General features: G+C 51.1%; 2 protein-coding genes across 12 annotated transcripts; one reads left to right on the top strand and one right to left on the bottom strand.

Annotated features, from left to right (window-relative positions):
* The first annotated feature begins 6386 nt into the window (after nt 1-6386).
* Nucleotides 6387-20715, top strand: Znf219 (zinc finger protein 219). Of its 11 annotated transcripts, none has more exons than XM_021203410.1 (5): nt 6387-6596; nt 16985-17073; nt 17386-18820; nt 19292-19423; nt 19650-20715. In XM_021203410.1, the coding sequence occupies exons 2-5, from the start codon at nt 17068-17070 to the stop codon at nt 20255-20257; spliced, it is 2181 nt and encodes a 726-aa protein (XP_021059069.1). In that variant the 5' UTR covers nt 6387-6596; nt 16985-17067; the 3' UTR covers nt 20258-20715. The 11 variants fall into 11 exon arrangements, with proteins under 11 accessions (XP_021059069.1, XP_021059070.1, XP_029397838.1 ...); XM_029541978.1 differs by lacking the exon at nt 6387-6596 and adding an exon at nt 7186-7368; XM_029541977.1 differs by lacking the exon at nt 6387-6596 and adding an exon at nt 7392-7519.
* Tmem253 (transmembrane protein 253) lies at nt 7828-9853 on the bottom strand. Its single transcript, XM_029541979.1, has 6 exons — nt 9746-9853; nt 9244-9354; nt 9085-9141; nt 8462-8572; nt 8236-8382; nt 7828-7908 (listed from the first exon to the last, which is right to left on the bottom strand). Exons 1-6 carry the CDS (start codon nt 9851-9853, stop codon nt 7828-7830), a joined length of 615 nt encoding a protein of 204 aa, XP_029397839.1.
* Nucleotides 20716-20736: the final 21 nt, after the last annotated feature.

Genomic DNA, 20736 nt, shown 5'->3' with positions numbered 1-20736 from the left:
TTGGTCTTGCAAACTTTATATGACCCAGTACAGGGGAACACCAGGGCCAAGAAGTGGGAGTGGGTGGGTAGGGGAGAGGGGGGTTGGGGGAGATATAGGGGATTTTTGGGATAGCATTTGAAATGTAAATAAAGAAAATACCTAATAAAAATTGGGAAAGGGGCTGGTGAGATGGCTCAGTGGATAAGAGCACCCGACTACTCTTCCAAAGGTCCAGAGTTCAAATCCCAGCAACCACATGGTGGCTCACAACCATCCGTAACAAGATCTGACACCCTCTTCTGGAGTGTCTGGAGATAGCTACAGTGTACTTACATATAATAAATAAATAAATCTAAAAAAAAAAATGGAAAAAAAACCAAAAAACTGAAACTAAATAAAAAACAAAAATAAAAGTTAAAAGCATCGCCATCAAGCCAACGTAAGCTAGTCACGAAGTTCTGTCTCAGAATAAACACACAGCTCTTTCTTTCCGTCAGCACATAACCGCCAATTTTCATAAAATGTAGGTTTTGAACTGTATATTGAACAACAAGGAGACTTGAGTAACACAATCATGGTGCTACAAGAGGCCAAGGGAGCTTCCCAAAGAGAATGAGGGCTGAACAGATGGAACTTTGAAGGCTAGAAAATAGCAACTGCTAACTGGCTAGAACTGGATACAACAGCTTGAGTAAGACTTAAAAGTAAACATATATGCAAAGTGAGAATGTTTTGAGTCAGCTATTTTGACATGATTTGACTTCCCACCAGTAATTTGTTTTAACATCTCAGTAACATATGCAACAAAGTCCTGCCCCTTCCTCAGCCCGTGGCTAAGTCATTGCCATCGTCATCATCGTCACTGGGCTAATCAAAAGAGGGGGCTGAGGTAGGGGTATTTGGTGTGTGTGTGTATATAACTTTTTAACATTTTAATTTGATTTTTAATTTTGTGTCCATTTGTGTGTTTGTGTGAGTGGTGAGTGAGTGCAGGAGCCTACAGAAACCATGAGAGATTGCTAGATCCCTTGGAGCTGGAGATACAGGCAGTAGCAGTGAGCTAATATGTGGGTGCTGGGAGCGGAACAGGGGTCCTGTGTAAGAGAATTGCACGCTCTTAACCACTGAGTTATCTCTCTAGCACCCAGATCACTTTAAAAAAAAATGATTTAAGGTTCTACATTAATGCTGCCTTCTTCAAGTCACCAGATTGTGACATGCAAGGAAAGGGATGTGAGAGACAACGGAAGTTAGGTGGGAGCCAGGTCACAAAAGGCAGTGCCCCATTTTAAAAGGTTGAACTTGATCTTTTGAATGAGAGAGGAGACTAAGGGGCCTTTAAGCATGGTCACACTTATTTGGTGACACAAAAGCATAGAAACTAGTTCAGAATTTGTAATGCTGCTGGAGAGAAAAGGATAGCTTCAACAGCAAGAGGAAAATGCTACAAAATATGGTTGTGCTTGGCTATTGTAAATGAAAGCACAGAGTGTAACTCTGAGCTGTGCAACTAAGTTGCCACTCATCTTAAGGGAAAAAAAAAAGCTTAGGAGGAGGGACTGAAGGGATGGCTCAGCAGTTAAGAGCATTTGCTGCTCTTGCAGAGGAGCTGGGTTTGATTCCCAGCACCTACATGGAGGACTGAATGGTTGGTAACTCCAGTTCCAGGAAACCAGGGTCATCTTCCAGCCTCTAAGTGCAGCAGGTGGGCCTGCAGTAGAGATACATATATGTAGACATATAAATCTTAAAGAGGAGCAGGAGTGGGCAGGAGAGCTGGAGAGTGGTTTTGCACTAGCTGTTCTTCTAGAGGACCCAGGTTCAATTCCCATCACCCAAATGGTTGCTCTGTACTGTCTGTAACTCCAGTTCCAGGGAACCTGATTCTCTTTTCTGCCCTCTATGTGCATTTCAGTCATGAGGTGTACTTTCAAACATGCATACAAAACGTTCATACACATAAAAACAAGTAAAAAATTCAAATAAAAAAACCTTGTAAGAGGCAAGGGAGAGACAGCAACAATGCAAGGGGAGAAGTGCAGACATCCAGACGAGCCTTTGTTATCCTAGGTCTTCTGTTGGTCTCTTAAATACAAGAATCTTGACAACGTGCACATCTTCCTTATGTCCATCTAGGACATTGCATTTCAAGGCAGGGAGGAGTGATTTTGCTCTTTTAGGGGCTATCCAGCAAAGTTTGGAAAACATATTTGGTTGTCATAGTAGTGGGGACATCAAGTAGATATTGGTCAGTAATGAAGGACAGGACAGAGCAGTCTTCCACAACCAAAATTGGTATGATCCAAATACCAAAAAACATCAAAATGCGTGTTGAATAGGTCTGGCACCTATAGATACACGTGTTTGAAGGCTTGGGCACAGGAGGTGGCACTATTTGGAGTTGCTACCTTATTGGAGGAGGTGTGACCTTGTTAGAGGAAGTTTGTCACTGTGGGTGTGGGGCTTTGAAGTCTTAAATGCTCAAGCTATGCCCAGTATGAAATAAAAAATCTAGTCTCCTTCTTCTGTCTTCAGATCAAGACGTAGAACTCTCAGCTCTTTCTCCAGTACCACGTTTATCTGGATGCTGCCATGCTCCCCCACCATGATGATAATGTATTAAACCTCTGCATCCACAAACCAGCCCCAATTACATGTTTTCTTTTATTAGAGTTGTCTTGGTCATGATGTTTCTTCACAGCAATGAAACCCTAACTAATGAAACTCTGTTTTTGGAATACCAGCCATCTTACATTACAATCTTGCCTGGGCTCAGTCATTCAGATTAGAGAGCATGGGTGTATCAACCAAAAATTATCGAACTGGAGAGATGACTAAGCAGCTAAGAAGAGCAGTTGTTGCTCTCTCAGAGGAGCTGGCTTCAGTTCTATTCCCACAATCATTCACACAGTAGTTCACAAACATCCATAATTCCAGTTCCAAGGGATCTGAAGGACTCTTCTGACCTCAGGCACCAGGCACACACACGGTACACATACATACACACAGGCAAAACAGTCATATACATAAAATAAATTTTAAAATGAAAAAATATATCACATATAATATACATATATTGATGTATATATGTATGTATTATATATGTATATACTACAAGAGGCTGGAGAGGTTAAAAGTACTTGCTGTTCTTACAGAATATCTGAGACAGACAGGTGAATTTGTGTGAGTTAGAGGCCAGCTTGATCTATATATAGACTTCCAGGTCAGCCAGTATTACATAGTTGAACCACATCTTGAAAAAAAAATGACTCACTACATGTGATGGTGCACACCTATAATTCAGCACTCAGGAGATAGAGATGGGATGATCACTGTAAACTTGAGGACAACCTGGTCTTCAGATTTAAGTTTTGGGACAGCAACTGGCTTTTTAAACTACAGATGTTATACGAATATTGTTATAACGAAAAATAGCACCAACTGAAAATGCTTTCCCACCTTCAGAAACAATCACCCTGTAGTCCAGCTTAGGGCAGCCTTCTAGTCCTCTGGTGGTAGACCTTAATCACGAATTTGCTGCAGGCTCCTTTGTATTAACTGGCACTATGGACTACACTACTGCCATCCTGCTCAGCACATCAACTGGATATGAAACCTGCAATAGCTGGGCCAGTCCAGATAGAGGTCATGGTATAGAGCAACAGTAAGCAGGCCTTTGACAAGAAAATGGCACCAGACACTACACGGCAGGCCCATGGCTTCCAGACACCACACGGATGCTCTCTAAGATGAGGAGAATCGTACTTTTAGGCGAATTAACTAGGCCAAACAGGCAGGTCCACCTTCCGTTGCTGCTGGGCACACGGGGTTTACTGATCTGGTGGCTCCCAGCCAGGAATGTATAACAGACCGGAGGCCCAATGGAGTCTGATGCCTCCTGTACCGCCCTCTGTCCAGGTCAGATTTCCCGGATGCTCAATGACGCATGCTGTGGGGGGTGGGGATGGGGAAGTCTGGTGAGGCTTCACAAAGTGGAGCGGAGATTCCTGGCTCTAACCAAGCTACTTTCATAGTGCCATTTCTAGAAGGGAGACTTTTGTGATACCTCAACCTGGACAAGAAGAGGCCACGAGGTGGCAGCAGAAGACTCAGCCTGAAACTTAAAACCCCCGAGTCAAAAAAGCTGGTTGAGAAACGGAAGAGAATTCACTTGGGAGATATCGTCAGTTGTATTCAAAGTCAGAATAAATGACTGAATTTCAAAGAAATGAGTGTAGCATTCATCAGAATGGGGTTTCCCCGCCCCAACTCTCACAGGCTTAAGCTGCAAAGGAAGTCGCCCAACCTGAACTCTCTCTTCCAAGAGACTAAAAGGGGTCGTGACCTTTAAAAAGTGACGTCAGCAGAAGCCTTGCCACAATCTCTTTTTGTTAAGTTCTAATTGAAATAAAATGGGTGACCTCCATAGAGGCTGCCAGATTAGTGCAGAATGGGTCTGATGGAGTGGCCACTAGAAGCATGGTAGCAATGCAGAATTCTAGAGCAGCCAGGGACTCTGGCCCAGTCAGTGTGGTGAGGGTAGTCATGAGAAACAGGGAAGACTCAGTTTTGGCTTGTAGCAGGCAAAAGGTACCGGAGAGGAGGAGCCAGGTAGCAATCTCCTGATTTATATGCTAATGCACCTGCCTTTCCACATTCCCTTACCAACCCCACTCCCAGCTGACCATCAAAACTCTCTTCCTGTATTGCAAAACATACCCCGCAGGCAAACTGACCCTTTCCTGGAAAGCAGTGTCTAGAGGGGTAACTTCATGTTTAACCCCTCCAACACAGGTGTGTTTCACAAGAGCTACATAAACCGTACTGTACACCCCAAACCCCAAATTCTCCTAGTTGTTTTCTGGGTTTTCAAAACAAGAGAGTTTTCCTGTGTAGCCCCAATGGTCCTAGAGCTAGCTCTGTAGACCAGGCTGGCCTTGAACTCAGTGATCCTCCTGCCTCTGCCTCTGGAGAGCTGGGATTCAACCCAAATTTTTGCCATATATTTGCATAATGCAGAACTTGACACTTCAGTCTACTGAACTATAGGCTGAATCTGACCCTTGAATTAAAAAACTTTTTTTCATTATTACTTTTAAAATAAGAGTGTTCTAAATTTCTGACCTCTATTCAAATATGGAAACCCTGGCACTATTGGAGCCAGAGCTGCCTACGGCTGTAGCTGGTGGAGTTGAGGACAGACACCCTTTAGCAGCGTGTACTGCTGAGTTCCCAGCCGTTGTTACCTCACAGGCGATCTACTTCACTCACTTACACCATTATCTGCCTTCTTAGACAATTTATTTTCCACCTCTCAAGGGCCTCATCATTTTAGAGTACTTTTGCATGACTTGTTTTAGTCTTATGATCCAGTGAGATAATCAGAGGAAACATGGTGTAAAGGCCATGCAAATGAAGTGTAGTTCAGACAGATTTTATATGCTCAAGCAACAGAACCAGAATCTAGGTCTCCTGACCCCGGGTCTTGTTTTTCTCCCATTAAGAATTTCACATGGGAGCTCACTGAACTAAACGAGTAGAAATAGGCATGGTTGCTAGTAGACAAATGCCAACTGCGGAGCCATTCAAGGTTCACCACAAACTTCTAACCTTTTCCTTAAATTGTTTGTTCCCCCTCATACTCTGTATTATCTTCCTCATGAGACTGAGTGAGGCTTTAGACTTAAGTTGACCAACGAACTGTGATGGAAGTTAACATGTATCCATTTGAGGAGCAGAACTGCAGAATTCATAAACAATTCTTCACCCTTAGTTCACGATGTACTGCAGGAGGCAAACTTATGGTGACACAGTAAGGCTCCGTCAAGCATGGTGGGTGGCACATGCCTTTAACTCCACCACTCACAGGCATGTGGAGCAAGGTCTACATGGCAAATTCCAGGCAGGCAAAGATACATGTGAGGCCTCTTCTTTTAGAAGAAAAAAGAAAAAACATTTTTTTTTGAGCCTCCAGCATCTTAGGATCTTAATAATTTACAATAAACAAAGGCCCTTGCCGGTTATTCTGGACACAAAGTAATGAGAAATAAAACCAGAGGTTTTGGCCCTGAGTGTTAAGAGACCCACTTATAAGGTCGTTGAGTTTCTCTTAAGATGCAGAATGCAATATCCAGGTTTCCGATTACCGCGGTAAAAGCTGGAAGACAGCTAATTGCTGTTTTCCCTCTATAGTTTCTTTGGCCACTACGTCCTGACTTTGAAGAAAAATATTCTTTTCTCAGAGCCCTTCACACATGAGCCCTTCACTATCCCTGCAGTTTGATTGGGGGGAAGAGAAGAAATGGAGGAGGCCCAGATTGCGTTCTCTCCATTCCAGAGCCTGATCCCAGAACTGTCTCCACCCACTAATACTCACACGTAACTTTGTCATAGGGCGACTATTACCACTCCCAAGGTGTCACAAACAGAAAGGATCTGCAGCTGGCGCCACTGCAATGTCAAGGCAAGCCAGCCAGGCTGCGCTCTAGCCCCACTGGTACCTGGGCTTGCCTGAGCCCGGAGAAGCAGCATTCTCTAGGGAAAAGAAGCCTTCTCAAGTGGGAACAAAAATGATGTGAGGCGAACACCCATCCCGGGCACTATGTGAATTTGGGGTGAGTTCTCTTAGGCCTAGTCAATCTCTACTTTTCAGCAGCTACTAAGCTGCCCCCCCCCCCCGTGCTATTGGGATCCACCGTTTTCCTGGGCTTTCCCCCCCACCCTCCAAACCAACCGAATCTATCATCTTTGTACACTTGCAGAGGTCATAAGTGGTGTGGGCACAGTACAAAAAGAGCTTCAGCGACCGTACCGCTGCAGGGATCAAAGGCCCGCCGGGGGCGGCCGAAAGGCTGAGCCTGCGCAGTCCTGCTCCCGCCTTGGGAAGGGTGGCGGCCACGCGGGCTCGGTCCACCAGCGTGCTCGCTAGAGGCGGGAAAGTCTTAGGTCGGTACCCCCGCCTGCCCAGCCAGCCTGTCCTCTCCAGCTCCCGGCCCGGGGGGAGGGGGCGAGGAGGGCCGGCGCCTCTGACTCATCATCTCCAACCCCTTCTCGCGCGCGCTCCAAGTCTCAGGACTTTGAACCTGGGCACTCGCGCGAGGGGCGCGGTGGCAGCACCCGGGGAAGCGCGGCTTGGCCCGGCGCCGACCCCCAGCCTTTGCCAGTACCGTCAGCTGTGGGCACGAGGGCTAGAGACCCGCAGCCGGTAGCGGTGACCTGGCCGCGGTGGCGGTGCCTCTGTGCGCGACGGCCCTCCCGGCGCCTCCCCGCACGCGGGGCCAGTGGTCGCGTCCGAGGAAAACTCGGCTAGGCCCTGCTCCCGGCGCCTGGCGTCACTCAGCAGATGCACAGCGCCCCCGCCGCCGAGGGAAAGCTCTTTATTTTGCAGTAGGTCACGGGGTAGCGGGGCATCCTGGGATTTGTAGTCTCGGGTGAATTAGGCAGGACCCGGATCCAAGGGAGACCTGGAGCACAACCGACGCGGATTCTGGGTTGGCTGCTGCTGCAACCGGGCTTGGAGTGGATGGGATTGTGAAAGGTGAACAGTGAGATGAGGCAGATGTGAATGAAGCTGGATGGAGAGGCAGGGAGGAAGAAGGCGAAGAATGCAAGGGAGGAAGCTGCTTGACGAGGCGTGAGGTGAGGGAGGTCTCTAGTCCAGAAATTATCTCCCTCTAGTGGGGAAGAGAAGAGAAATGGGCCTGGGTTGAGGGGAAATTGAGGGCACTCTGGGCTTCATGCACATCCTGGGGGAGTCCAGTTATCATCCAAGGGAGGTGCAAGACGCAAAAGTGCCTGGAGATGCCCCCCTTGGCGTAGGGGGAAAGTGGCACCTGTCTTGCCCACTCACTCATCCGTCCTATTTCCTGTGCTAGCCACCACGGGACCATTCTCCAAACCAGAAAACTCCTCCACCTCAGAGAGGCCCTGAAAACAGATGCGAGCCAATTTTGGGGTCAACAAAGGGGAAACCCCGGGTAGAAGCAACCCCCTTCCAGTTTCTCCAGTCTTTCCAGTAGTACATTACGGCAGCTTCCTAACGTTTATGCACGCGTGTAGCTCCAATCATTAAATAACCAATTCTTTCACAAACATCATTAGGGAACTAACGTCCAATGCCAGAAAGCCAGTCAGTTTCAGCCCTTCACGTCCCTACTGCCCTACTATGTGCCCTTAAGAGCACAGACAAGGACAGCCAGATGAAAAGTTAGCTGGAAGCTGGCTGCTTCATGCTTTCCTCCCTGCACCCCCTACCTCCTGTAGCTCCCGGTACTGCAGCCTTGACCTCTTGAAGTATCCAGGCTTCCTCTGGCTCAGCAAGAACAGGGCATATGTGGAGAGCAGCACTCCCGCTAGGGTGAAGGCCTCGGCACTCAGCTCCAGCACCAGCAACCCTGTCGACTGCAGGTCGCAGGGTGAGGATGCTTTTGTGGGTACAGCCACTGTTTTCATCAGCCCTTCCGCCTTCATTTACCAGTACCTGGGAGGAGTCCATAGAGGCAGTTCCCAAGGCTGTCTTCATCACCTCTATCACCACGGCAACGAAGCCCAAGATCAGGTTGAAGGTGTTGGATATCATCATGGCCCGCACCTACCAGTGAGCCAGCTCAGCCCTGACCAGCTTGGGAGACTCAATGCAAACTCAAACTCCTCCTATGACCTAGCTGAAAACAAAACTCAGACATAGGACTAGTGGAGGCCTGTAATCCCCGACACTTGGGAGGCTGAGGCAGGAGGAACAAAAAGGTCAAGACCTGATTGAGCTACAGGATATGTTCAAGACCATCATCCCGAGTAACTTATGGGATGTTTGGGGGGATGCTGAGGCTTTAGCCCAGGGCTAGTGTTTGCCTATTGTGCATGTGTCTCTGGGTTCAGTCCCCAGCACCCCCCCCACACACACATACACCAAACAAGCAGCTAACAAATGTCTACTCCTATTTCCCTACCTTCAAACAGGATAGTTAGCTTTCTGGCATTCTCACTTTCTTGCTGCAGTCAGGGACAGACAGCTTAGAGGATAAATCCCTTTTTGGGTTGAGGTGTGTATGTGTGTCCTTGTGTGTGTACTGGGAGAATGGGAGGAGGCCTATATTCTCTCACCTTCCAGATGCAAGGTGCTCTTCGGAGTTCAAGGGTGATAATGCCAGTGAGGAGACCCTAAATGGTTAGAAGGGCAAACTGTGAACTCTAGCTTTGTTAGAGAGGGCTCCCCCCACCCCGGGGACCTTCCTTTCACCCTCCCTTATGGTGGGTTCTTACCGAGGCTCCAGGCCAAAGTGGCAGTGCTGTGGCCAGGTGACAGGCAGAGGTCAAGCAGGAAACTGAGATAGTAAAGGGGACTATAGCTATTGCCAGCCACACTTGGCTCACCTGAAGGCCAGAGCAGGGCAGTTAGAGGGGGCTATGGGGACTTTTCCCTCCGCACAGTGTTTTCCTCATTTAGATATCATTAGTTAGGGTAAATGCATAGTAAAGTGCTGGTGCAAAGGCAGTTTAAAAAGTGAGATTCAAAAAATGAGATGCCATATTTTTTTTCTTTCTGTCTCATTTTTTAGTTCACTTACCTTCAGGTTTTCCCCAAAGGTAAAGGCAAGATACTTGGAGATGAAGGTTTTTTGCTTTGTTAATTTGTACATTTCTTTCTCCCCCCACCCCCAGTCCCCAGCACGGTTTCTGGGGCATGGTATGTGCTCACTGAACGTGAGTGGAATTGAACTGTGTACAGTCAGCTAAAACCTCAAGCGGGGGAACCTGGTCTCACCGCCAGCAGCAGTAGGCGTCCACTTTGACTGTGTCTTGCCCAGTGCTGTAGCTTTTCCAGGCGAACACTGGGTCTCTCCTGCCTTGGCTGATCAGCATTTTGATCCATTGCTCGCTTGACTGTAAGAGTGGTATTTCCTGGGTTGCAAAAAATTCACTATGGGGCTTTTCAGGAAGTGGGAACACACAATATCTCTTTCATTGACCCCTCTGCCCACTCCTAATTCAGGGTTGAGGCCCAGAAACCTTATACCTACCTACCCTGAAGCGGTCACTCCAATGGGTTGCAGCTTGGTTGGGTCACAGTCCTCCTTAGGGGCCTGGTAGCTCAGAGCAGACAGTCTTTTCCTGGCACATAGTCTGTCAGAGAGCTGAGGTGTGGTGGGGCAAAGGTCACTATGAGGGCCTAAAGATCTAGGGAGTGGCCTTTCGTAGACAGGAGCCTCAGCTCACTCCACTGGCCGGCCACCCAGCCTGCCTCAGTAGTTCCCCCTTTATTGCCCTCTTTCTGCCCTTCAGGGTTCACTTACTTCATCGCTATGGACAAAATCACCCTAGACCTCAATCTCCCCTTATTTCCATTCAGTCTTTGTTCTTTGGCTTCCTCCTCAAATTACTCATTCTGCCCTAGTGAGATTCTGTGTTACTGTCTGGATTGCTCCACCGGGAACCCTGTTCCCAGACCAGTGTTCATCCTCCTCCCCTCCCCCGGCTTCTCTGGGCAGTTTCTTTTCCTCACTTTTTTCTAAGGGTGGCACTAGGGATCCATCCCAGGGCTTTGACTAGTTGATTAAAGGGAGGGAAAGCCTTGTACACTGGGATTGTTTCTGACCCAGTGAAGACCGGTACCTAGGTGCTGATCTGGAAATGGATACTATACCAACAATATTTTTGCATTACAAAGGTCTCCAAAGGCCTGGGCTAGAATCTCAGTTCTGTCACCCTTTCAGGACAGTGACCTTGGCTACATTATTGTGACATTATTTTACCTAATTGAACTCCACTTCATTCCCTGATAAACAGAACTAACAACAATCTGTATGTCCCCCAAAAGGGAAGTTGATTCCAGGGAGGGTAGGGCGCCATTAATGGTGCTGAGAAGGTCATATACAGATGTGCTCGCTGTACATATTACCACAGGGCTTGCTCAGAAGCTAAGGTGAGAACATTTATTTCCACATTTAAGAAAGAGAGCCAGCTGGCCTGAATGTATGTATACCTTACAGAGCAAATACAGGAAAGAGCCTGAGGTCTCGAGATGATACTACCTGTGCCTGTGTCCCTGGTCTATCTGGCTGACCTCAGTCAAGTTGCTTAATCTGTTTCCTTATCTGTAAAAGGAAATTAACAATACCAGTCTCAAGGGGTTGCCTTAAGCATGAAGAGAAAATGCATACGAATTAGCTTAGCCCGGTACACACCACAGAAGGAGGTGGCTATTATTTATAACCACTGTAAATAAAAGAAACTGAGCCAGAAGATCCCTGGGAGCCGAGGCCCAGGAGGAAGGGAAGAAAAGTAGCTTTCCTCATGAGCCACTTCTGCCCTACTCACTGCCGAGCCAACACCACTGGAGCACCGGAGCACCGTATCCATGCTGATTTCCTGGGCACCGGGGACCGAAGTTTAAAGGGAACCAGACAAATTGTGCCTAGTTCCTCTCTTTTCAATCACCAAGAGAGTTGATTTTATTTAATGGCAAGGTTGAGATAGAGGCCTTATGATGTCCCTGAATTTGCAGGTCAGTGGAAGGAGAGAACCTACTTTTTCTGTAAATGGAGCTTATATGAGAGGATTACTGGAAAGATCTCATGCTGCTAAATACGTGAACAATCATCGAGTAAATATTGACTAAATCTGAGTATGCCACTTAGGAGTGTGCAACTACTGTTTGGGCTATAATCGTGCCGAGAGAAAGTAACACACCCCCCTTCTCTCTGCATACCCCCAGAGTTGAGCACAGCGCCGGGTGCTTGGTAAGCACTCAGTAAATATTGTTGCATTGAAGAGCCGTTAAAGTGTCTTAAAGAACAGAAAATAGAATTCGTGAAGCAGGAGCGAGAAGTGTTTATCAAGAACGGCAAAGGCGGAAGAGTAACTTTAATAATGTTTCTTGTACGGCAGACATTAACTATCTCTATAATCGCCCCTCCTCCTCTCCCAAAAGAGAGACAAATTGTAAGGGAGAGGCTTTGAGATAAAACCCCAGGAAGAACTTCCCGAGCCTGTGCATGTTGGGGCAGAAGCAGCGGCAGAGCCAACTCCTTCCCTGGTATGTCCGGGTCTAGGGTGGGAGGGGCAGCCTGCTTGGAGGCTGGGGGAAGGACAAGATGACCTTTCACAATCTCCTCCAGTCCCCTCGAGGAACGGTCTGCGCGCCCCACCCCCGCCCCCTCCTCCTCGCGCGACGCCCCGGGCCCCCCCAAGGCCCGCACCCCCTGGCGGCCGCCTCTTGCCGCTCCGGGGGTCCCCCGGCCCCGGAGCCCGAGCGCGCCGCCGGCCGCGCCGCCCCCCGCATGCTAATGGCCGGGCCGCCTCCCGCCGCACACAATGCGGGCCGGGCCGGGGGCGGAGGGCCGGGGAGGGGCGGGGGCCGGGCCGGGGGCGGGGGGGCCGGGGCCCGGCGCATCTCCCCCGGCCCCACGTAACGCTGACGCCCGCGCCGCCGGCCCGCCGCCGCCGCCGCCCGCGCCGCCGCCCGCCGGGGCTCGTGAGTAGCCGCCCCCCCCGCGCCCCCCCGCCGCCGCCCTCCCCGCCCCTCCCGGAGGGGGCGCGCGCGGAGCAGGTGCAGGGGGCGGGGGCGGGGGAGGGGCGCCGCGCGGCCCCGGCAAACTTCGCCCGCCGCTTCGGGGGGCGGGGTGGGGGCGGCGGGGCCGGCGTGAGAGTTGGGGGGGGCCCGGGGAGGGGGCCAGGTGGGAGAGCCGGGAGCCCCGCACGGAGGGGAGGGCCGCGGCGCGGGGCGGGGGCGCGCGGCTTTGTAGGGGCCGTGAGGCCGGGCGCCGCGGCCTGGGGTGCAGGGGGCCTGGGGGGTGCGCGGTGGGAGAGCCGTGAGCACAGTGGAGGTGCGCCCCAGCCCAGGTGCAGCGGGTGGGGGTGGGGGAAGGAGCCCTAACTCTCGGGGACCGGCAGGGCACGGGGGGGGGAGGGGAGAGGATGGGGGTGCCTCTCTCTGTGTCCCAAACAAAGTGTCACAAAGAGCTCGGCCCGAGGCAGCCGCGGAGGCGGCTGTAACTCCGCTTTTGTTCTCCTGGCCCGGGGTAGCTGAGCTCTGGCCTCCCTATCTCCCGACCCTGCCCCCATTCTCCTCCTGGATTATTTTCCACGGGTGGAGTGTGAGGTGTGCTGGTGGAGTCTCTCGTGTGAGATCACAGGTCCTGCTCTGCCTGCCTACCAGTTTCTGAGAGGGGTATTTTCCCAGATCATCTCCTACCCACCTCCCAGCCTGGGAACTGAGGCTCATACTGGCACCAACACTGACTTTTTAGGGCCAGCTCTAGTTAAAGAGACTTCAGGCTGTATATATGTCCTCTTTACCCCCCAATCCCAGGCTCCTCAGAACTTTCAGAATGGGGTCAAGTTAGGACATGCTAGAACATGGGTCTAGGATAAGACAGGGTGTGTGTGTGTGTGTGTGTTTGTATTGTACCTCCCTCTCACCTCTTCACAGTTAATATGGGAGCCAATGACTGAAATTTCATGCTCCCCCCCCCCCCATCTCCTAGTCCTTTCCCCAAGAACTCATTTTAAAAGGTGTCCAGGTTCAGTGTAGTGAGGATTTGAAGCAGCTCTCAGAGCATCGAGGTTCAGAGAGCCATGGAGAGACCTTACCAGTGAGTTGTTCTCTTGTGTGTGTTCTCAAGGTGGTCTTGACTCTGAACTATCTAATAAGCCCCCTTTCCATTTACTCTCCTCTAGCTCTGGGGTTCATATTTGTTAGCTGATTTAGGAGAGGGGAGATTGCCAACGAGAGGGGGAAAAAAAATCATATGTTGGAGATGACCAGAGACAGAGGCCTAATTACTGCTAGGCCCAGGAGACTCTGATCTTTTTACTGAATTCTTGACCTTAAAAATCTTTGAATCACAAGATTTGGGGTGAGAGGGGCAGCTTTCTTGGTCCTTTATTTGGTGGATTCTTCCGTAAGTCTTTTCACCATCCACTCACTCTCGGTAGGATCTGCACTTACCTTCCCGCTTCTGCATCGGCTCTCCTAGTCTGTGAAAGTAATTGGCCTGTTGCTTTGGAAATATTTCTAATTTGTAACGCTGGTCCTGCATCCCTGCAAAGTACAAACAGGAACAAGATAACCCCTGATTCCCACTGCGTGTGGAAAGTAGGTCAGAGCCACTCTCTGGCCAAGGCTCAGAGGTGGTGGTTAAGCCTTGAGTATAGAAAAATGTGAGGATTGTCCACAGACAATACATGTCTGACTTAGGTTCCAAACCAGGTCACAGACTCCGTCTCTGTTGGTACTCCCTTATTGAGAGCAATTTATGAGCTCTGGTGCCTGAGACCTGGTTTGATGTAGAAATGACGGAAGCCATCTTGACTGGGCCTAGGAGGTCTCGGTGGATTTTTACTGATTTTAGGCCACCTTCTGGGGAACTTCCCCTGAGGAGAAATTCATCTTCCATTTGTGCCTTCTAATGCGTCTCTGCTTTCCATCCTAGAAACTGCTACATGCAGAAGTGTGTGTGTATGTGTGTGTGTGTGTTGTGTGTGTGTGTGCGTGTGTGTATGTGTGTGTGTGTATGTGTGTGCGTGTGTGTGTGCGTGTGTGTGTGTGCGTGTGCGTGTGTTTCTCCTTCCAGTGAGGAAGACTTGCCTTTTTTCTCCTCTTTTTGCCTCAGATATTAGGCCATTTTTCCTAGGGCACATTTTGCTTAGTGTCTTACAGGCAATTTTAGAGGCCCTAGAATCCTCTCAGAATCAGAATATGTGCCCATAGGTTAGTCAGCTATGACCATGCAGTATTCACACACACCCCTCCCAGCCATCTGCTTCCTCTGAATATACCAGATTGGCTGTACACCAGGATGTTCCGGGAATCCCCAGGAAAGCAACAGAATGTGATGGACTCCAATACGATGCCTCAGTAACTCATTCCAGGATGTACAAACTGTAACTGTTATGACATTCTGTATAGCTAATTAAAATTTTTCTAGGTGTGCGTATTTTCTATTTTCAATGACGTCGAAAAGGCCACAGTAATTCCTCTGGTAGATACCCCTCTATAGTTTCTCTGACACCCCTGCATAGGTTCCAAATAGGAATATATATATATATATATATATAAATCCACTAGTTTCTGTGTCCCCTCTCTGGTTCTAAAATGGCCAATGTGGCCTCTCTAGCACTTCCTAGCTCTATCTGTGGTACTGAGGTAGCCAGAGGGCCATCTCTAGTAGCCCACTGCACTCTCCATGGTACTGAAGGAATGGCCATTTGTTTTAGCATCTCTTGGGGGCCAGAAGAGTCCTGAGACTTAAAACCACACAACTCTCAAGTTTGCAGGGACTTCAAATTCAAATTCAGCACAACTCATTTCCCAGAAGGCAAGCCGAGATGATAACTGGTTACTGGAGGTTGGAAGGCCTAGGCTTGCAATAGCCTGTACTCCTTAGTTCTATTCTAACTCCTTTATGCAGTTGCCAGTGAGCCTGCTAGGGCTGTGGCCTCAGTAACAGTCTCATTTGGAGGACCCGTAGGCCAGGAAAGGATACCTGAATTTGGACCCACAGAAACACGCATATTAAGCGGCAGTGCTTTTCTACTGATGTTTGGTCAGGACGTCTTGTTTGTTTTGGCTCTGAAAAGTCAGATTCTGCATGTGACAAGGGTTTGCCCCTTCATAAAGTCTTGCCACCTCCACTAAATGTTGAAAATTAAAAAAGCTTTGGACCCCCCAGTGTTTTCTTTGCTGATAGGCAGGGCTAACTCCTGGCCCAGTTCTCTTCAAATTTGTAAGTAAAGCAATGCTGGAGTCCTCTTTCTTAGTAACCCATTTCAGTTTCATAAGTCTCATTGTAAGGAAGTTCTTTATTGAGTATTATGTCTGAGGTTTAAAAGAAGAAGCTAGGCCCAAGTTCATCTAGCCTGAGCAAGATACAATTCTATATGGAAGAAGGAAGGTAGATTGGATGACTTCTGGTCATCCACTGAAGCTTAAATTCCATGACCTTGTCAGCAGTTAAATATCAGGAAAACCTCTCCCCCCGCCATCCTCTTCCTCAACTCTGTCCTTCCCAGCCCTGTGCTACACTTGTCACGGGTAGGGAATTTTAGATGGAGAATTTTAACCCCTTCCTGCTCAGAGCTTGTGTGGCTCCCCTATCTGTGCAGATGGCAAGGCCCCGCCCCCCATCCCTCACTCCAGCCTCTTGAGCTCAGAGCCAGTGTAATCCTCCTCTTGTGTGAGGAGCCTCTCCCCTGCAGAGAGGAGGAAAGCCTGCTTCGGAGCAGCTCTGGACAAAGGGGCTGAGATGCCCCGTCAAACCACAGGCTCCAAGGTTTGAAACGGGGTGAAACCTAAATGGGATTTGCAGTTTTTAACCCCTTCCCTAGGCTGGTAGTGCCCCTTAACTTCCAGGCCTCCCCCAACTCTCTTCATTCCCTCTGTAGCTGGCTCTCCCTTCATGCCCCTCCCCCTCTGTCTCCAGCCTCTGCTGCTGGGAGGTGCTTCTCTCCCATGCATGAATGAGTCTCTGTAATGAATGGAAATGAATGGATCAGGAATCCGGGGAGGGGGAGGGGGAGGAGGAAAGACCAGAAGACTGGGTGCCGGCAGAAGCAAGGAAGTGGAACCTGGAGGGATTCTGCCTGGCTGGCCCTGGGTCGGAGTGGAGCTAGTACCATTTGGATAACAGGAGTATGGCTAGCCCTCCACATTTGTTTATCCAGGGGCACAGCCCAACGCGAGTGGAAGAGGGGTATACTATGATGGCCTCCCACATTGTGTGTGTGTGTATGTGTGTGTGTGTGTGTGTGTGTGTGTGTGTAGTGACGGCGGTTCTGGACTAGGTGTTTAAAACATCATTTGGAGGAGGAAGTCTGTATTTATCATACGAGTTGGCAGATGAAGGGATGCAAGTTTTGAGCACAGCAAATAAGAAGCCTGTGATACCCCAAGATCACAGTAGGAAGAAGGGATGGGTTTCAAGGATACAGGCTGCTAAGTGGGGTGACTCTACTGCTGAAAGCCAGGGCTCATCTTTCCTCCAATCGCTCTGTCTTGTTTTAGCACCTCCGCACCTGTTGCCTTCATTAGCAGCTTTTCTTCCTCCTCCTTCCAATCCTCAGAACCAAAGAATGTGAAGGGGGTTCATGGAGGTAAGTGAAGTTCTGTCCTTGACCTGCAAAGGACCTTCAGCGGGACACCCTCTCCTGCCTCCTTTTTTTGTGTTTCTTTGTTTTTTAAACTTTGTATTATAGTAACATACGCTATTAACTTCGCCCCAGTGTCTAACTTCCACTCATCCCACAATTTCTGGAGGTGAGAGGTGTCTGTGCCTAGGTTAGGTCCCAACCTCCATCCACACTCTTCTTACTGTTCTTCGTGCCTTTACGTTTTTTCTACAAATGGTCTACATTCTACAGGGTGGTCTTTTCCACCCTGTCCTCTACGTGCATCTTTCCCCACAGGGCTCACGTCCCCGCATCCTGGTCGGCCACCTAGAGCCTTCCCCACCAGCCTTCGACGGCGAGCTGGATCTGCAGCGCTACTCCAACGGGCCAGGTGTCAGCGGGACTCCAGGACCCGGCTCGCCTGGGATGGGAGCAGTGGGCTGGTCTGAGACTCGTGCAGGCGAACGGCGCTTCCCTTGTCCTGTGTGCGGAAAGCGCTTCCGATTCAATTCCATCTTGGCTTTGCACCTGAGAGCCCACCCGGGCGCCCAAGCCTTCCAGTGCCCACATTGCGGCCACCGCGCAGCGCAGCGGGCTCTGCTGCGCTCACACCTCCGAACGCACCAGCCGGAGCGTCCACGCAGCCCTGCTGCACGGCTGTTGCTGGAGTTGGAGGAACGGGCCCTGCTACGCGAAGCCCGACTTGGGAGACCCAGAAGCTCAGGGGGCATGCAGTCCAGCCCTGCCTCAGAGGGCCTGGCTCGCCCTCAGGTCCCTTCCTCATCTGCCTTCCGTTGCCCTTTCTGCAAAGGCAAGTTTCGCACCTCAGCGGAGCGGGAACGCCACCTGCATATCCTGCACAGGCCCTGGAAGTGCAGCTTGTGCAGTTTTGGCTCCAGCCAGGAGGAGGAGTTGCTGCACCACAGTCTGACGGCCCACGGGGCTTCCGAGCGCCCCCTGGCGGCTACATCTACGCCTGAACCCCAACCTCCACCCCAGCAAGAACCCAGATCTGCCCTTGAGCCTGAGCCTGAGCCTGAACCTAGGCCAGAGCCTGACCGTGAGGCAAACCCTGCCCCGACTCCTGCACCTCCGGAGGAGCCCCCTGCGCCACCTGAGTTCCGTTGCCAGGTGTGCGGCCAGAGCTTTACACAGTCCTGGTTTCTCAAGGGTCACATGCGCAAGCACAAGGCCTCCTTTGATCATGCATGCCCCGTCTGTGGTCGCTGCTTCAAGGAGCCCTGGTTCCTTAAGAACCACATGAAGGTGCACACCAGCAAGCTGGGTCCTTTGCGTGCTCCAGGCCCTGGCTCTGCACCCGCCAGGGCCCCTCAGCCTCCCGACCTGAGCCTACTGGCATATGAGCCACTGGGCCCTGCGCTTCTCCTGGCCCCAGCACCCGCTCCAGCTGAGCGCCGAGAGCCCCCAAGCCTCTTAGGCTACCTGAGTGTACGAGCTGGGGAAGTACGACCCAATGGTGAGGGTGCTGACCCTGGAGGTGGCCGAAGCTATGGAGGGTTCCGCCCACTGCCTTCAGCTCTTCCCAACCGGGCTCGGCGGCACCGTGCAGAGGAACCAGAAGAGGAGGAAGAAGTGGTGGAGGCAGAAGAGGAGAGCTGGGCCCGAGGCAGGTCGCTGGGCTCTCTGACTTCCCTGCACCCCAACCCAGGTGAGGGGTCAGGACAGCCTGCACCTGCCGCAGGGGCCCAGGCAAGGTCCTCGGCCACCCAAGGTATGTTCACACTATTTTCTCTGGGGGTTGTGGCATTTGGTTCTCGAAACTTTGTCTAACAGGCCTTTTCAGAAGACCTGGTTCGATTTCTCCTGGGCTTCTGACCCCGCACTCTCTTTCTCTTACTGGAAGTTTTGTGGTTTCCTAAGGGTATTAATAACTCTTTAACAAATCTATGTTCCTCCAAACCTCTTTTTTTCTCAGAGAGAGAACTCACTCTATAGACCAGGCTGGCCTCGAACTCAGAAATCTGCCTGCCTCTGCCTCCCAAGTGCTGGGATTAAAGGCATGCGCCACCACGACCTGGCTCTAATATGTCTGAAGACAGCTACAGTGTACCTACATACAATAATAAAATAAAATTTTGGGCCGGAGCGAGCGGGGCTGGAGCCCAAAGGGATGGTGGGTATAATGGGTACCTGGTTGGGACAAGGCAGCGAGACCCTATACCTTCCTTTTAACGTGTTGCAGAAGAAAACGGGCTGCTGGTTGGAGGGACACGATCTGAAGCGGGCCGTGGGGCCACTGGCAAGGACTGCCCCTTCTGTGGAAAATCTTTCCGCTCTGCGCATCACCTAAAAGTGCATCTTCGTGTGCATACAGGTGAGGGAGGCTTTCTGCATAGGGGAGGGTCTAGGAGGAAGAAAGGCAAGAGCAGCCAGAAGGCTGGAGGTCCTGCCGGCCGCCTTTCAGGTGGAAAAGATCATCTAAATCACTTTGTGGGGAGTCGGCGTTTGCTCCTTGGGATGAAGTTTGTACATTGAGCAGAATACATGTGGGTGTGCGAGTGGTAGTGATCCCATGACCTACTCTAATCCACTCTTCCCAGGTGAGCGCCCCTACAAGTGTCCACACTGCGACTATGCAGGTACCCAGTCGGGCTCGCTCAAGTATCATCTTCAGCGTCATCACCGAGAGCAGAGGAGCAGTGCAGGTCCTGGGCCTCCCCCAGAACCCCCGCCACCTTCCCAGCGGGGCTCACTGCAGCCGCAGTCAGGAGCCAAGCCAACTCAGGCCTCTGCCACCTGGGTAGAGGGCACTGCAAGTACCCGGCCTCCTTCGAGCAACACCGGACCGGGGTCCCGTAGGAAGCCTGCTAGCCCTGGGAGGACCCTGCGCAACGGGCGAGGTGGTGAAGCCGAACCCCTGGACCTGTCCCTACGGGCGGGCCCGGGAGGTGAGGCCGGGGCAGGGGGTGCACTTCACCGCTGCCTCTTCTGCCCCTTTGCCACTGGAGCTCCTGAGCTCATGGCTTTGCATCTGCAAGTACACCACAGCCGTCGTGCTCGGGGCCGCCGGCAGCCCCGAGCCGACACGTCTCCAACCTATGTCCGGGCACCATCGGGAGAGACCCCTCCCAGTCCTCCACTAGAAGAGGAGGGCAGCCCAGGGCTGTCTAGATCCGGAGAGGCAGGTCTTGGGGGGCAAGAACGGTAGGGAGTCCTCTTAGGAGTGATTAGCTTAGTAAGCTTACCCCGCAGGAGCGGGGAAGTGCTAGAGGTAGTTGGGTAGAGCAGCCAGCAGGGAGCAGTGTGGGACCCGTATCCCAGCCCAAGGTGGACCAAGAGGTAAAGTGGGCAGTGGGTGAAGGAGAGTGGGCAAGCAGCACCCACCCAGCCCAGAGGAGTCACAGTGCCTTAGAAGTGGCAGAGGTGAGGGTCAAAGAACGGGGTCCTAGGGCTGGTAGAGGATGTGTTCCTGTTAAGGAGCCACTCTGCCAGTTTCTGCTGGTCCATAGGCATGAGAGTTTATTTTTGTATAAGGGGTGGGGGTGGGGGGCACTGTACCCTTCTAGCCCTATCAGGGGCCCTGTAGACGTTGCTATTTTTGGTACGATTCCTGTCATCCCTGTTGAAGAGTCATGTCCCCAATAAACAGGTGTCTTGAGGCACAAGGCCCTGTGTGTCTGCCTGTGT

Source organism: Mus pahari, chromosome 8 (genome assembly GCF_900095145.1).
Source record: "Mus pahari chromosome 8, PAHARI_EIJ_v1.1, whole genome shotgun sequence".
NCBI lineage: Eukaryota > Metazoa > Chordata > Mammalia > Rodentia > Muridae > Mus > Mus pahari.
This window is presented reverse-complemented; position numbering and strand designations above follow the sequence as displayed.

Coding starts and splice junctions, on each gene's coding strand:
- Tmem253 (XM_029541979.1), bottom strand. CDS start 9,853: ATGGATCAAAATGCTGATCAGCCAAGGCAGGAGAGACCCAGTGTTCGC. Junction 9,355..9,745: donor GACGCCTACTGCTGCTGGCG/GTGAGACCAGGT, acceptor TCTGGCCTTCAG/GTGAGCCAAGTGTGGCTGGC. Junction 9,142..9,243: donor CACTTTGGCCTGGAGCCTCG/GTAAGAACCCAC, acceptor CTAACCATTTAG/GGTCTCCTCACTGGCATTAT.
- Znf219 (XM_021203410.1), top strand. Junction 18,821..19,291: donor AAGGTCCTCGGCCACCCAAG/GTATGTTCACAC, acceptor AACGTGTTGCAG/AAGAAAACGGGCTGCTGGTT. Junction 19,424..19,649: donor GCATCTTCGTGTGCATACAG/GTGAGGGAGGCT, acceptor CACTCTTCCCAG/GTGAGCGCCCCTACAAGTGT.